This window comes from Hipposideros armiger, unplaced genomic scaffold (genome assembly GCF_001890085.2).
Source record: "Hipposideros armiger isolate ML-2016 unplaced genomic scaffold, ASM189008v1 scaffold_68, whole genome shotgun sequence".
In the NCBI taxonomy this organism is placed as follows: Eukaryota; Metazoa; Chordata; class Mammalia; order Chiroptera; family Hipposideridae; genus Hipposideros; species Hipposideros armiger.
The window spans coordinates 3,629,465-3,644,599 of record NW_017731418.1 but is presented as its reverse complement, the minus strand read 5'-3'; the positions used below and the strand labels follow the sequence as shown (position 1 = coordinate 3,644,599).

At 36.7% G+C, this 15,135-nt stretch overlaps 1 protein-coding gene and 1 pseudogene across 3 annotated transcripts in view; both read right to left on the bottom strand.

Moving 5' to 3' along the window:
• The window catches only part of TBC1D19 (TBC1 domain family member 19), a 120,822-nt gene that overhangs the window by 50,307 nt on the left and 55,380 nt on the right, over positions 1-15,135 (bottom strand). For all 3 annotated transcript variants that reach the window (XM_019642427.1, XM_019642429.1, XM_019642428.1), the window contains exons 10-11: positions 5,235-5,273; positions 3,570-3,682 (exon numbers count right to left, since the gene is read on the bottom strand). In XM_019642427.1, the coding sequence (XP_019497972.1) occupies positions 3,570-3,682; positions 5,235-5,273 (152 nt within the window). The remainder of the gene's footprint in view (positions 1-3,569; positions 3,683-5,234; positions 5,274-15,135) is intronic.
• On the bottom strand, positions 9,674-12,408 carry LOC109382686 (pantothenate kinase 3 pseudogene; annotated as a pseudogene).

Genomic DNA, 15,135 nt, shown 5'->3' with positions numbered 1-15,135 from the left:
AGTTGGTACAAATGCATAATGAATAATCCCTCTGATATCAAAAACAGTTGGCAAGGGCCGGCCAAGTGGCATGATGGTTCCACATATGATGGCCAGTGACACTGCCCTCCACAGCTAAGATGCTGAACAACAGCTTAACCTGGAGCTGGGCTGCCGTGAGTCGCCGGCGACGGTATAAGCTGCAGCCCCTGTGGCAGTGGGCTGCGCAATGATGATGGTGCCAACTTGGGCCAGTGAAGCAACGTCCTCCACAACTAGACTGAAGAACAAAACGACAGCAACTTGTCTGTTCCCCTTCCCCCAATTCCCCAGCACTGTTCCCATCCCCCCAATTCCCCAATAAAAATCTTTCAAAAAAAAAAAAAGGTTAGCAACATTGTTGCAACAAGTTTGGGAACTTAATTGTCAGACCTCATATACGGGTTAACTCATTTAACCCCCATACCAACAAAATAAAGTAGTTCTGATTATTATTCCAGTTTACATTGGAGAAATTGAGGTCCAGAGAAAAAAGTTAGTTGCTGTCCCAGGCTACAAAGGTAGGAAAATTTGATCCCAGAAAACCTGGCCCCAGAACCTATACAAAACCTAGAAGGACTACTTTATACTGCCTTTCTAATATCTACATTATTATAAAACAAAAAGGTTTAAACATACTAAATCATCCTTGGTAGTAAAAGCAATCATATAGCATATGAAAGAAGTCAGTTTTTTTAATGTTAGAATATGGTCCCATAATACTATAAATTATGATTCATCCTATACAGTGATAAGATTAGGCTAATGTTTAATCTAATAGAGAAAAGAAATAGAAGGAACAGAGGGAAGATGGAAAGGAGAGAAAAAGGGAGGAGAGGAAAAAGAGAGAAGGAGGGACTTAAGCATTAGGTTAATAGTTGTTCAGAGCATTCATAATAAAGGTTACAAAAATGAGTAAAGGTAAAACTCAAGTGGATGGTAGCTGTGTTAACGGGAGATGGAAATATCTCATTAGTTTAGCTGACCCCTGTGTTCCTCCAAACCCCTCCATTCATTTGTCAGGCACTTTATGTAGCCCTGGTTTGGCTCCATTAGCACACACCAATGTGATTCTTTCTGAAGAAATTCCATCAGACAAGGAAGAGTTGTGGGGCGGGGTCGTCTGGGACACAGAAGAACATCGGTTGTGGGGTAGTTGCCTTGGCTAGCTAGGGCAGTTACTACAGGCAGGCAGTGGCGAGTTTCCAGACTACGGTAGGATGAGGAATTAATGAGCTTAAGTAACAGCATCCAGCACAGACTTTTCTTTCAGGGTGTTTAGCTTCAAAAGTAGAGGAGGCAAGAGCAGGTGCCGATGAAATTAAGTTTACAGGTTTACTCAGAGGAATTTGAATGAATTTCTTATGATGACTTCTGTTTTCTCTGGGTAGGAGGAGGTGAGGTCTTTTGCTAAGAGTCTGTAAAGAAGTGGTTAGGAGAGTGAAGGTCAAAAAGCGTCCCTGTGAAGACGAGGTGGGCTGACCGGGAAAATCAAGGTCAGGCATTGTTGTGGACCTACGTCAGGTGGAGAAGGTCATTTAGAAATCACTAAAGAAAACCTTAAATGTTAATACTAGTCTTGGCTATTTTTAGTAAGCAAGTACCTAAAAAAAGTATAGAAAAATTTTCTGTCTTCTTTTATTTAGGAAGCTAAAATTAAGCACAAAATTAAAAAATATGAATAAAAAAGTCAAAGTTTGAAAATGTTTTTGTGAAAGGACTAAATAAATTTAATTACTAGGAACTTAAAGCACTATATCCAAAGTCTCTCTATTAAGATGAGATTTTTAAAAATAGCTTCACGGGTGTGAAATATTCCATTTATCTAACTCCTTACCTATGACTGCATTTGTATGTGTGGCTTATTTTAAGTGACTGAAAAGCAATTCAACAAAAAGTTCTGATTAAATAGTCTTGATAAGAGATAAGTATTCTCTCCTTCTCTTCCTGTCTTTCCCCCCCACCCCTCTCTCTAATGTACCACCCTCCACAATTATTTTGGATGTTGAGGTCACACTTTTACAGCTGAAAATAAGTGTAAGTGATAGAAAGTGTTTTATTCAACAAAATCAAGGTTGCTTTTCTGAAAATATGAATTTCTATTCATATTCAAGTGAAAAATTCAAGTGCAAAGAACACCTTTGAACATTATAATAAACAATTATTATCTAAGATTACTATTTTTATTCTAGGATGATATTTCTGGGAAAATTCTAAACGTTTTTGAAATGGCAGTAGTTAGTTCCTCTGCATAGAAAAAGGATTGGTTAATCTAGTTCCCAATCAGTGAAGTTGGTAGGTCATCTACACAGATCAGGACACAAATTACAAACACTTCTACAAGAGCTAATACACTCACAAAAAATGCCCAACACACTCAAATCTGTTTTGTAAACTGTTCCTTCTAAAATGTCACCACAACAGATCAGCAATATCATTTGGTCTAAAACTGCTCTGAAAAGAATCACACACTTTATTCTTTCAAAAAAGCAGCACATGATGTTTGACAGTGCTGTTCAGAGAGGTAGACTTAATAGACACAAGCATGCACGCACACGTATACAATTTGCAAAGGTTAGAAGTGTAGTTTTTATAATAGATAATGTCTGACTTCTTAAAAACTGCATTATTATGTTATCATTAATTTATAACGTAATTATATGCAATATGTAATTATTATTACTACCATTAATGGTGACCATTTATGTCAGGCACTGTGTTAAAAGACTCACATACATTATTTCATTTAATTCTCACAACCACTCTGATATAAATATTTTGCCTATATTTAAGTATGGGTAAATTGAGGTTTGAAGAAATTTAAGCAGCTCACTCAATGACACATTTCAAGTAAGTTAGGAGAGCTAGGAGTTGGAAAGTCTATATGATTCTAAAACCCATGTTTTTCACCACTAGGCTGGGGAACTATTAGTTTTCTATTTATTAAAATATTTAAATGGATGACTTATATGATTAAAGAGCTTAAGGAAAAAAAACTCCCACTAAAACTATTTTAAAAACAATCAATGTCTTAAATAATTTTTCTTTATTGAATCTATTACATGTCTGTTGGTGATTTCATCTTCATTATACTTCCTAAAACAAAATGTTCTTATACTTAGAAAAATAACATTCCCACATAATCTGTCAATTTTCAGAACCATAAAAATAGTACATATTTCAAAAGTAACTGTAAGGACAAAGTACTCATTTACTTGAGTTGCCCGTTTTGTTTTTTTCCCTATTCTAACTTCCCAGTTCTGCCACACATCACTAATCTAAACTGGCAGACTCCATTCCTTAAAATTTTATTTATTGTTCTGATGTATGTGTAAGTGCACACTAATTATTCATAACAAAAACTTCTATGTGAAGCACACAGTGATTAAATTATGTTATGCTTGTCTTAGAACTCAAAACTACAGTAATTTTGAAAACAAAAAAAGGGTATTTATTAGACTAATAAGCAAAAGTATTTCTATTTTGAATAACTGGTCTTTGAAAAATAAATAGCAATAGTTCAAATGTGGCCCGTCCTTTTTTCTTCTTACCTCAGGATGACTGGAAATATTCAAAATGAGAGCCCATAATTCAGCTCTCAGTGCCGTGGGACTTCCTTGTCTGATATATTGTTGAGCAGCAGCACTATCTTGCTCCAGTAGAACTGGCAAAAGTACATTAAAATCTCATTAGAAAATTCATAATTTAAGAAATAACACTGAAATCTTTACTTAACAGTCTTCTGGAAAGCTGACATTTCATCTTTATATCTAGCATAAATACATCTTGTCCCGACAACCTTCCTATACTTTCTGAATTTTGTTGTGGCTCTATTTACAGCCTTATAAGTTTTAAGCTCCTCCAACCCCCAGCCTGCCTGGTAAAAGTTTTTAATGTCGGTACCTTGCAATCACTTTGCTTTAACTACATACAGTTCCATGAATCTGAAACTAGTGATTCATGTATATAGTAAGTTTTGGGTTCTATGATCAAGTAAAGTCATATCTACAGAAACCCTAAATTTCTTATGCATATTCTACTAAGTCATCAATGTTCTAGTATTTGGAAGTAGTATGGTATTTGAAGTATTACGGCTAAGAATTACAAAGACTTTAAGATATCCATTCTATTAGGGGACTTCTTAGCTATCTGCCAAAATCAACAGAAAAGAGGGATTTTTTAAAAGAAAACTAAAAAAGATCTGATAACCTTTTAAGAGGGCCAAAATTTATTCATAAGCAGCCAAATTCACAAAATCAATCTATTATACTTTTACTTTCATTTTCATTTTTGTTTTCTTTAATGAAAATACCAGCTACTCAGTCTGGAAATAAAACACCCCCAACACACCCCACCCCACCCCAAAAGACATATTACACAACTGCTGATATTTGTCTAACAGTGCTGTTTCTTGTATTTTCTTCTTAAAAGAAAAGGGAAAAAAATCTTTTACTAAATAAAAATGACAAAACCAAATGAAACAAAGATGATATGAAATAAAAAAATGAAACATTTTAAATTTGCAATTGTGTTTAATGAAAATGTTGAATCACACAAATGAAGTCTTTTAAATAAATGTGATTTTGAAAAATTAAACTAGGAAGTTTAGAATATGAACATATAATTGCTATTGAAGGTTCATTCTGACACAAAGAGTTATTTGTACTTTGTATTTCAAAGACAAAACAGGATTTACAAAAACAAGGAAAAAACCTTCAGAAGATGGGGAAAAATTATTCCCCGGAACACTGGAGCCGCCTCCGTTATTATTAAGTCTTACCATCAGGAACTGTCCTCAGAAAGGGTGACGTGTGACGGTTACATTTTTCCCTGATGCAGGAGCATAATTCCCATTAACACTAATGAGAAGTGTGTGGGCGCATCAAAGAGAGAACCTGCTTCTTTGATTTTAAAATGAAATTCTATTGCTGAAGGGATTAAGCTAACATCCTTGAGGAATGTGTATCTGCATTTACTATTTCCTTTTCATTGAACCATCTGTGGACTTCTTTATCTGGCATTTATGGATGAAGCCAAAATGATGCATTTTCCCCCTTGATAAAGGTTCCCATTATATTATCTGTGTAGTTAAATATTACTCCTTTTTAGGCTCTTAGCTTTTCAGAGATTAAATTTCATTTGGGGTATATGATACAGACATTTACTTAGGATGGTCTCATTTTCAGAAGTTATAAGAAATATAATTAAAAGCTTACCTTTTTGCCCAATACGTACATGCTCATTTTCAAACAGTTCTAAAAATGATAAAAGAAAATCAAATTATTAAACACTAATATGATCAGCCACAATTATAATAGTATTTTTTCTCTGGTATTGATACTTTGAATTAATTTTAGAGCTGAACGCCTCTATAGAAAACTATAAGAATATATACATATTTTTTTTTTAGATTTTTTTTTTATTGGGGAATTAGGGAAGGGGAACAGTGTTGGGGAACTAGGGAAGGGGAACAGCCAAGTTGTCCTTCAATCTTAGTTGTGGAGGGCGTGGCTAGCTCAGCTCCAAGTCCAGTCGCCATCTGGCCGCCCGGCGGCAGCTCGCCGGGTTCAATCTTAGTTGCGGGTGGGTGTAGCCCACCATCCCATGCGGGAGTCAAACCAGAAACCTTGTTGCTAAGAGCGCACGCTCTAACCACTGAGTCATCCGGCCGCCCGTCGACAGCTCAGAGCAGCTCAGCTCAAGGTTCCATGTTCAATCTTAGTTGAGGGTGCGCGTAGCCCACCATCCCATGCGGAAGTAGAATTGGGAGCACATACTCTCACCAGCTGAGCCATCCTGCCACCTGTTGGCAGCTCAGCAGCAGCTCAGCTCAGGCACAGCTCAATGGCCCATGTGGGAATCGAACTGGTGACCCTGTTGCTCAGAGCTCGCGCTTTTAACCAACTGAGCCACTCAGCCAGCCCCACACTTCATTTATTAAAAGCTCTAGATGTTTGTACATATAAAAATATTTTTAAGTTGTTTAAAGTTTGTAGAAATTAAAAGAGTTAAGTACATTTAATCAGAAGAAAAAATTGAGAATTTTCCTTTGTTAAAATAAAACAGGATATCTTCTCACAACACAAAAATGTTTCTGTCCATTCATCTTTGATTTTTTTCCTTAAAAACCCCACAAAACTTGAGTGGTTGCCAGAGGTGGGGTGGGAGAGAGGGAAGAAATGGATGAAGGGAGTCAAAAGGTACAAACTTCCAGTTATTAAATAATTAAGCCATGAGGATATAATGTAGAACATGGTGAAGACAGTTAATATTGTATTACATTTGAAAGTTACTAAGAGAGTAAATCTTAAAAGTTCTTATAAGAAAAAAAATCTGTAATTATGTATGGTGATGGATGTTAACTAGACTTATTGTGGTGATCAATAGACAAACATTGAATCACTATGTTGTATACCTGAAACAGATAATTTTGTATGTCATTATACCTCAATTAATAAAAAAACTTGTCAGCTTCATTTGCAAAGTCCTACTTCTACCCTAATCTACCATTAAAGCAAATCTAATAATTTAAAAAAAATCCTTAATACTACACAGGTAAAAATCCCACTATAAAAATGCCATTTAAAAAAATTATGCGTAAGAAGCAAAGGTTGGTTTTTAAAGTACTAATCAACAAGAGAAGACTCAAGCTAGACCAAATTAAAATTTAAAACCTTCTGTTCACCCAAGAGAGTGAAAAAGTTCTGTTCACTGAGAGTGAAAAAAGTAAGCCACAGAGTTTGTAATATGTATATCCAGCAAAGGACCTGTATGTATAATATATAAAGAATTCCTAGTAAGTCAAGAAGAAAAAGACAGACAATTATCTGACACAAATAGGCAAAAGACTTGAACAGGTTTTTTACAAATTAGGCAATCCAAAGGACCAATAAAAATATGGAAAAGTGCTCAACCACATTAATCATAAGAGAAATTCAATTAAAACTGTTATGAAATACACACCCAACACAATGACTAAAATGAAAAATACTGACAATTCTAAATGCAAAGGAAATGGAGTAAATGAACTTCTCACACAAAGGTTGCGGGAGTAACCTTTAAATTAGTACAACCACCTTGGAAAACTGGCAACATTTATGAAGACTAAATATATGCATATCCTAAGACAACCAGCAATTCCTTCTCAGGAATATACCCTCATGCCCATATACTTGGCACCAAGAGACATATACAAGAACATTCACAGCAGCGCTATTGATAATAACGAAATAGTGGGAACAACTCAAATGATCATCAATATTAGAACAGATAAATAGCATACAATGAATTACCGTATTTGCCGGCGTATAAGACGATTTTTTGGCCCTGAAAAATATGCCTCCAAGTGGGGGGTCGTCTTATACGCCAGGTACACTTCAGATAGACTGCCCATAGTGCTTGCCCCGTGCCATAGTGGCCTCCCGATGCCCGCCCACTTCATTCCACATACCGTTCAGGCATCAGCAGCGCTGCTGGGTGTATGCTCGGCTGTTATGCGATTTTGCTGTTATGCGATTTTACCACACTCGCAAAATCGCACACAGCCGACCATACACCCAGTATGATAGCGCAAAATCGCGAATCGCGATTTATGTATATGTTTGATTACATACAGCCTTGTGACAGTTTTCCTGCATGTCATAAGCATTTGAATATAAATATAAATGTTGAAATCAAATCTGATATTGCTTTACCTTTTATTTGGTGTGTGGAAGGTGTGCGGAAGAGGGGGTAGTCTTATACGGCGAGTATATAACAAACTCTGTATTTTGAGTGGAAATGTTAGGGGGTCGTCTTATACGCCCAGTCGTCTTATACGCCGGCAAATACGGTATGATACAGCTATGAGAATGAATGATTTATAACTACACACACCATATGGGTCTCACAAACACTAAGCTAAAGAAGCTAGATGCCAAAGAGTACATAGTGTAAGACTCCATATGCATAAAATACAAAAAGAGGCAAAACTAATCTACGCTGTTAGAAGTCAGAATAGTTATCACCAGTGGGGGTGTGCCTAAGGGGACTTCTGGGATACTGATAATATTTTATTTCTTGATCTGGTCAGAGGTTACACAAGGGTGTTCACTTTGTAAAAATTTACTGATCTGTATGCTTATGTATCCTTTGTATCATTTTCACTATGTATGTTATAGTTCCATAAAAGTTATTTAAAAATTAAAGCAAAGCAAACCAAAAAGAATATATAAAACCACGAGGGGAAGAACTTAGCTCTTTTCCCCATCCCAGAGAAAATCAGTTTAACTTCCTTTCCTTTCTTTCTGCCCACCACCTGAGAAAGGAGGACCTGCTCATTATATTTGTTAGATTCTACAACAGCGGTTAGTTACCCTTTTCTAATTAATGGGATCACTGTGTGTTAAAGGTCTGAACTCCATGTGACTCTGCCTAAGCAGCGCCTGGGTTCCCTGGCAGTCTGGCAGCCATCTTGGCACTTGATTCTCTTTTGAGCAGAATGCTCATGTCACACACTTTGACGTTCTTACCTGAACTCGGTGGCCTGCTGCTGGTGAGATCTGGGCATACAGGGAGATGGAGACCTGTTCTAGGCTAAGATTTCCACATAGTTTTCGAGAAAGCCTGTTCTGTGATGTCCAGGGTTAGCCCAGTTATATATAAAATGGTACTGCACTTCTATTTTCCATTTGCTAATATTTTCAGTGCTGGATAAGTTTTTTTGAACTATAATTCTTTTATTACCAGAAGGCACACAACACTGATCCCTTTACAATTCTGCTACGGCCTCAGAACCTCAGAATTTCAAAACAACTCATCTTTTTAGATTTACATAACATTCACTTAGAATAAATGTGAGTTTGTTGATTTTGTTCATAATAGAATTAAATATTTAGCTTTGATGGTTCAGACCTAATTAAACAGAAATGACCGAGTTTGGGCCTGAGATAAATGTGGTGGAGAAGCACAGAACTCTATCCCGATGCACGCAAACCATGCTCCATTAAAATAGTCCTGGGACCTCATCGAATGGGCCTTCAAATAAGGAATTAAACATTTTTAAATGTACTGATTAAAATAAAGAAAGTGTAATGTCACCAAACATGTGCATTTTCCAAGATTCATTTAAAATTCAGACTAATATTTAATAATAGTATTTCAATTAAATTGTGGCATTTGAAAAACATTGTACTTCTAGGGAAAGATCAGGTCAACGTGCTTTTTTTGGGGGGAGACATGTTAGGAAAACTGCAATAATGAATAACTAATATTGTCTTAACGTTTCTAAAATCACATAAAAATGACCATCTTTGATTGCCATTTCAGTTAATCTTGATACAGGGGATGTTACTGTCTGCTTACTAGTAACCCAAACACACATAGAACAGACTTGTAACAAATATTCAGAATCAATTATTCCCATGAGCTAAACATTTCTGAGATTTTTAAGATTTGTGTTTGAGAATACAACGCTGTAATGTTGGCCACATAAAACAAACAGAAAATCTTTTTGAGAGAAAGCTCAAAAATCAGAGGCTGTATCATCACATTTAAGGATTTAACACCTGCTATACACAGAAGGGAAAGAATTTCAATTAGAAATACTTCACCTGTTACCGAGTTCTCTCTTTTAAGATGGCAACATTTAGCAGCTTACCATTCTGACATTTAAAAATCAACAGGAATAGTGCGCCTCTTTTATCTTTTGGTTCCCGGTGACAAATAATGCAGTAATAATGCCTCTGGTTTTCAGTTCCTCTTGGATGACATTTATTAGCAGAGAGAAACCTGACTCTTTAGCTAAATTTGGCAGAGCAAGAAGTGCAACAACTGCTCCAAAGTATCCCTCACGCTCTAGAAACAATGCTTTCAGTTGACCTTTTGACCAATAATCCAGTGCATATGCCAAAAATTTCACTGAGAGAGTACTGACATGGAAAAAGGTTCCAACAAAGACAACTGTTTATTTTCTCACTAACAACACACATTTGTGCCACAGAACCAATGTTATTAGTGATCAAGGAGCTCTGGTTAGATCTTTACTAACAGATTCTCGCTTCTCCTTATAAACCATATTCCCAAAACTAGATGCTGTAGCCCCAACCTGGCAGACGAAATCTTTCATAATCTCCTCCATAAATACCACGGAATAGCTTGTCAGCTTGGGTGCTGTCACCTTTAAATGCCATTTCAAAAGCCTCTTCAAAACTTTCACAGCCAGTCAATAAATTGCATAAGTCCAGAAAGGTGCCCCCTACAAGGCTTGTCCCAGTTACTCATTTATATTGGGTTGTCGGAAAAGTCATGAGGCATGTTTGCGACAGATGGCGCTAGTTCATTTTTGGAAGTACTAGAGTCATTTGCATCTATGTTATTGCTATGTTCTTTGACAGCTGACAGTTCTAGCTTCATTCTAAAAAAAATTGAGCGATTTGGTTGTATTTTGGAAATTTTACAACAAGTTGAAGATGAAAGACCAAACTGCATTTTTGCCATATTTTAGTGTTTTACTTCCATAAAGGGAAGAACGCGCATCAAACTTGTGAAAAGTTGCATAAAGTTTATGGTGACAATGCTCTACAAGAACGGCAGTGCCAATGATGGTTCACGAAATTCCGTGCTGGTGACTTTGATCTCAATGACGCTCCTCGGTCAGGGAGGCCCACCGAGGTTGATGATGACAAAATAAAGGCATTGATCAAGTCAAACCCACGTTACACAACACGAGAGATTGCAGAAACATTGAACATCCAACATTCAAGCATTCACGTAAGCTGGGATACGTAAGCAAGCTTGATATTTGGGTTCTGCATGAACTCAAAGAAGTTCATTTGACGTTGCATATAAAAATATGTAATGAGCACCACAGTATGCTCATTAAACATGAGGAAAATGATCCTTTTTGAAGCGACTGATAACTGGTGATGAGAAGTGGATTGTTTACAAAAATGTGGTGTGCAAACGGTCTTGGTCCCAACATGATGATTCGCCTCAAATGACATCGAAAGCAGACATTCATCAGAAGAAGGTTACGCTTTCAGTGTGGTGGGATTTTAAAGATATCATGTTTTTTGAGCTCCTACCAAGGAACCAAACAATCAATTCGAATGTGTACTGTCGGCAATTGGACAATTTCAACAAATCCATCATCCAGAAACGTCCAGAGCTTGTTAATTGTAAAGGAGTTGTGTTCTATTGTGATAACGCAAGACCACACACAAGTTTGATCACCTGTCAAAAATTATTGGAGCTTGGATGAGATGTATTGCCACACCCACCATACTTGGTTGACCTTGCGCCATCAGACTTCCACTTTTTTCGCTCTCTTCAAAACTCCTTGCGTGGTATAATGTTCAATTCAGATGAGGCTGTAAATCAGCACCTTGTTCGGTTTTTCACAAATAAAGCAGGTCCTTTTGGGGGGCGGGGGTAGTGAGGTGGTGGATTGGGGGACAGGGGTTTTCACTTTGAAGGGTAAAAAGTATAACTATTGACTGTGTTAGTTTCAGCCGAAACTAATTTAAAAAAAAATATTTCACACACACACACAAAAAACACAAAAGATAGTTCCTTCTATGAACGAGGAATTATGAATCTCACTGAAAGATGGCAAAAGGTTATCGAACAAAACGGGCAATATATTATTGATTGATCTTTGTTCTTTATATATTGGATTGTCGAAAAAGTCATGACGCATTTTTTCTATGTTTTTCTTTGTAAAAATGCATCATGACTTTTCCGACAACCCAGTAAATAAATGACCTTTGAGAAACATAGAAAAAATATGTCATGACTTTTCCGACAACCCAATAGTTGTCTTTGGAATGGACTGCTAAAACGCTGACTCCTGAGCCAGTGCTCACTACCAGCAGTGGACAGGGATCATCTAGGTTAAAAGGCATCTTTCAGTCTTGCTCAGGATCTGAGGCATTAGCAAAATAACAGTGTTCTGCCTGTCCGCTGAAACTGACAGAATCTATATATAACAAGCCCTTTACAAGGCAGTCAAGTTCATCCAGCTTGTGCATGTAGAGGTTTTCAAGTATACGAAAATCTTTTTCAGACTTGTAAGCACCACCTCCTGTAGCACATAGCACCACACGCAGTGCTGAGAAGATTTTATCTCTTCCCATTTGGATAACAGTAGGCAGGTCCTGGGTTGGAAATCTGATATAGTGTAAGTTCCCTCTTTGGCCAAAAAGTGTTAAATCCTTCAGTTCAAGGTGTACATCCTGAACACCAGTGGGTCCATATGCTACATTAGAAGTCAAATACTTCCAGATACTTTTCAAGCTCTAAAATTCTTGTTCTTTCTCTGCTGTGATATCAATAGGTTCAAAACATGACAGTTTTACTAGTTCCCCCAATGTCCATGCCAAACCACGGGAAAGCAGGTCTCTTGTCATCCTTGATCTTTGTGGCGACGGCCTGGTGGGCAAGGGGCAGCCTTAGGTTTAGTGCGTGGAGGGTAGTGTTGGAGACTCTGGAGGTGGCTGGGCAGTGTGGAGGCCTGGTGGGTTGCTTCCCTCGGCCTGGAGGGCAGGGTGGGCCTAGGGTGGGGCAGTGGCACCTTAGGTGAGGCCCAGCCTCTAGGGCGGCCCCCCCATCCCTGCGAGGGGCAGCCAGGACCCTAGATAATTTTTAGGAACCCATCTCCTGGGTATCTACCCCAAAAAAATCTGAAAATATTTATCCGTAAAGATATATGAGCTCTGATGTTCACTGCAGCATTATTTACGGAGGCCAAGGCATGAAAACAACCAAACTGTCCTTTGATAGATGATTGCATAAAGAAGATGTGGCATATATACACAATGGGATACTACTTTGCCATAAGAAAATATGAAACAGTGCCATTTATGACAACATGGATGGGTCTTGAGATTATTATGCTAAGCAAAATAAGTCAGACAGAAAAAGTCGAGAACCATATGATTTCACTGATATGTAGGATATAAAACTGAAAACAACAAAGGAACAAGATAAACAAATGAAACAAAAACTCAGACACAGACAATAGTTTAGTGGTTACCAGAGGGTAAGGAGGGGCAGGGTGGTAGATGAGGGTAAAAGGGATCAAATATATGCTGATGGAAGAACTGACTCTGGGTGGTGAACACACAATGTGATATATAGATGATGTATTACAGAATTGTACACTTGAAACCTATGTAACTTTACTAACCTCTGTCACCCCAATAAACTTTAATTAAAAAAAAACTACCTATAAAGCTGATTTTACTAAATAGAATATTTTAACCACAGTACCCTATTTTTTTTAGTTTATTTTAGTCCTAATGGCTCTGAATTAGTTAATTGAGAAAATTATATAATGACCAGTAAATAAGTGATTATATGTTTGGGCCCTAACTAAATATAATCATTTTCTATCACTAAAGTACTTGAATATATTTATTTCAAAGACTGCATATAAAATAACAATACCAGTTTCGTTTTAATCAGCTATAATTGCTGAGACTCAGTAACCAAAGAAACAAAAGTTGTCAGCCAATTCCTGTCTCTTATAAAAGTGGATGATAATAGCGTTTTATCACCGAATGTAGTACGAAATAAAGATGAGAAGACTTCTTTACAGAATGTAACTATTCAATTACATGAAATACAACAATTTTGCTTTCTAAGTGCTATTTTCTACTCCAAGAATAAGAAACCCAAAGCAGTCAGAACAAGAATTTCCAATCTATAATCTGTGCTTCTCAAAGGATGCTCTGAAGACCACTATGTTAATAAATGCATCTGTGTTACATTAATAGATCTTGTTTGGAAAACAAGTTCTCTGGTAAAATGAGCCTCCGAGATGCTGAGGTAAAAGCTTACTTAGTCTCATAGTCTTTAAGATGGTAACGCATACTGCACATTTTTAAGAGGTATATGCCACAGCCTTTCCCAAACCTTGTTGACAACAAGGTCTTTTTCACAGGCCATCGGGTGAACACTTCATGCAACACACTTCAGGAAATGCTGTGCCAACTGGAGATGTTTTTTCTTTTAGAAATAACGAGCTGTGGAAAATCTATTTTGTAGAACCCGCACCTATTAAGATTCGTTATTATTATATTCAGACAATAGTATCAGATTATGACCCCCTTTCATCATAAAGACTATGAAAGACTGCAAATCCTGCTCCCCTTTTATCGTGGGTCTAATGGTTTCCATAGAGTGTGTGTGTGTGTGTGTTTAAAATAAAGACTTTATATTACAAAGGTAAGGACTTTTATATAAAAGCCGATAAGTGAGTGAGGAATGCACTTTAAATATAAAAATTGTAGAAAAGTATTGATAAAACATAGGTAACACAGGTTTGAAAAGATGAGTAAAAAGGATATAGTTCCTTAAATTACACTTAAACTTAATCCTAAATACAAAACTTGCTTCCAGACAAACACAAGGATTAGCTACATTTTCAAACACTCAGCACTACATTTACAATCTAAAGAAAACCATAGACATAGATTAAAAAAATAAAAATAACAGTGAGCTCTAGGTAAAAGTAGTTACATATATGACCTTATTCTTGTTTCCAAGTAACATTGTTGCTAGCAATCTCGTCAGGGAAAAATCTAAGTACTATACCACTAACAACAATCTCATTGGATAAACACTGATTTAACCTAATTTTTTGCAGTCCTGCTTTGAGAAGTAGAGAGAGCAAAAATGACTGCATCAATTAAAGAGATTATCTACTTCCTCCAGGCAGAGTTAGGTGCTCTTTCTTCTATTCCAGTTGCCCTTTACATATAACAATAGCAAGTATCATACCAATTCTTATCTGAATATCTTATTTTCTACTATGTCTTCCCCAAAAGCAAAGATTATGTCATACCTATGTATTTACTAGTCCCTGGCCCTTAGCAGGGTCTTACTCATATTTGTTGTATTATGAGTGAATCAAAGAAGAAAGAACTGTATTCTAAGGAAAAATAAATACGTTTTCTAAAGCAAAGGTTTAGAATAATTTAAAACAATGCTTAAGGATAATTTCAAAAGTGAAAACCATAAATATCATTCAAGGTATATTACTATTTCCTTTTTCTTTTGGTAGTTACATACGGCTGTCACTGGCCATGAACAGAAGTATAAGATAAGGTATTTGTCTTTGTTCCAAGCTGCTATAAC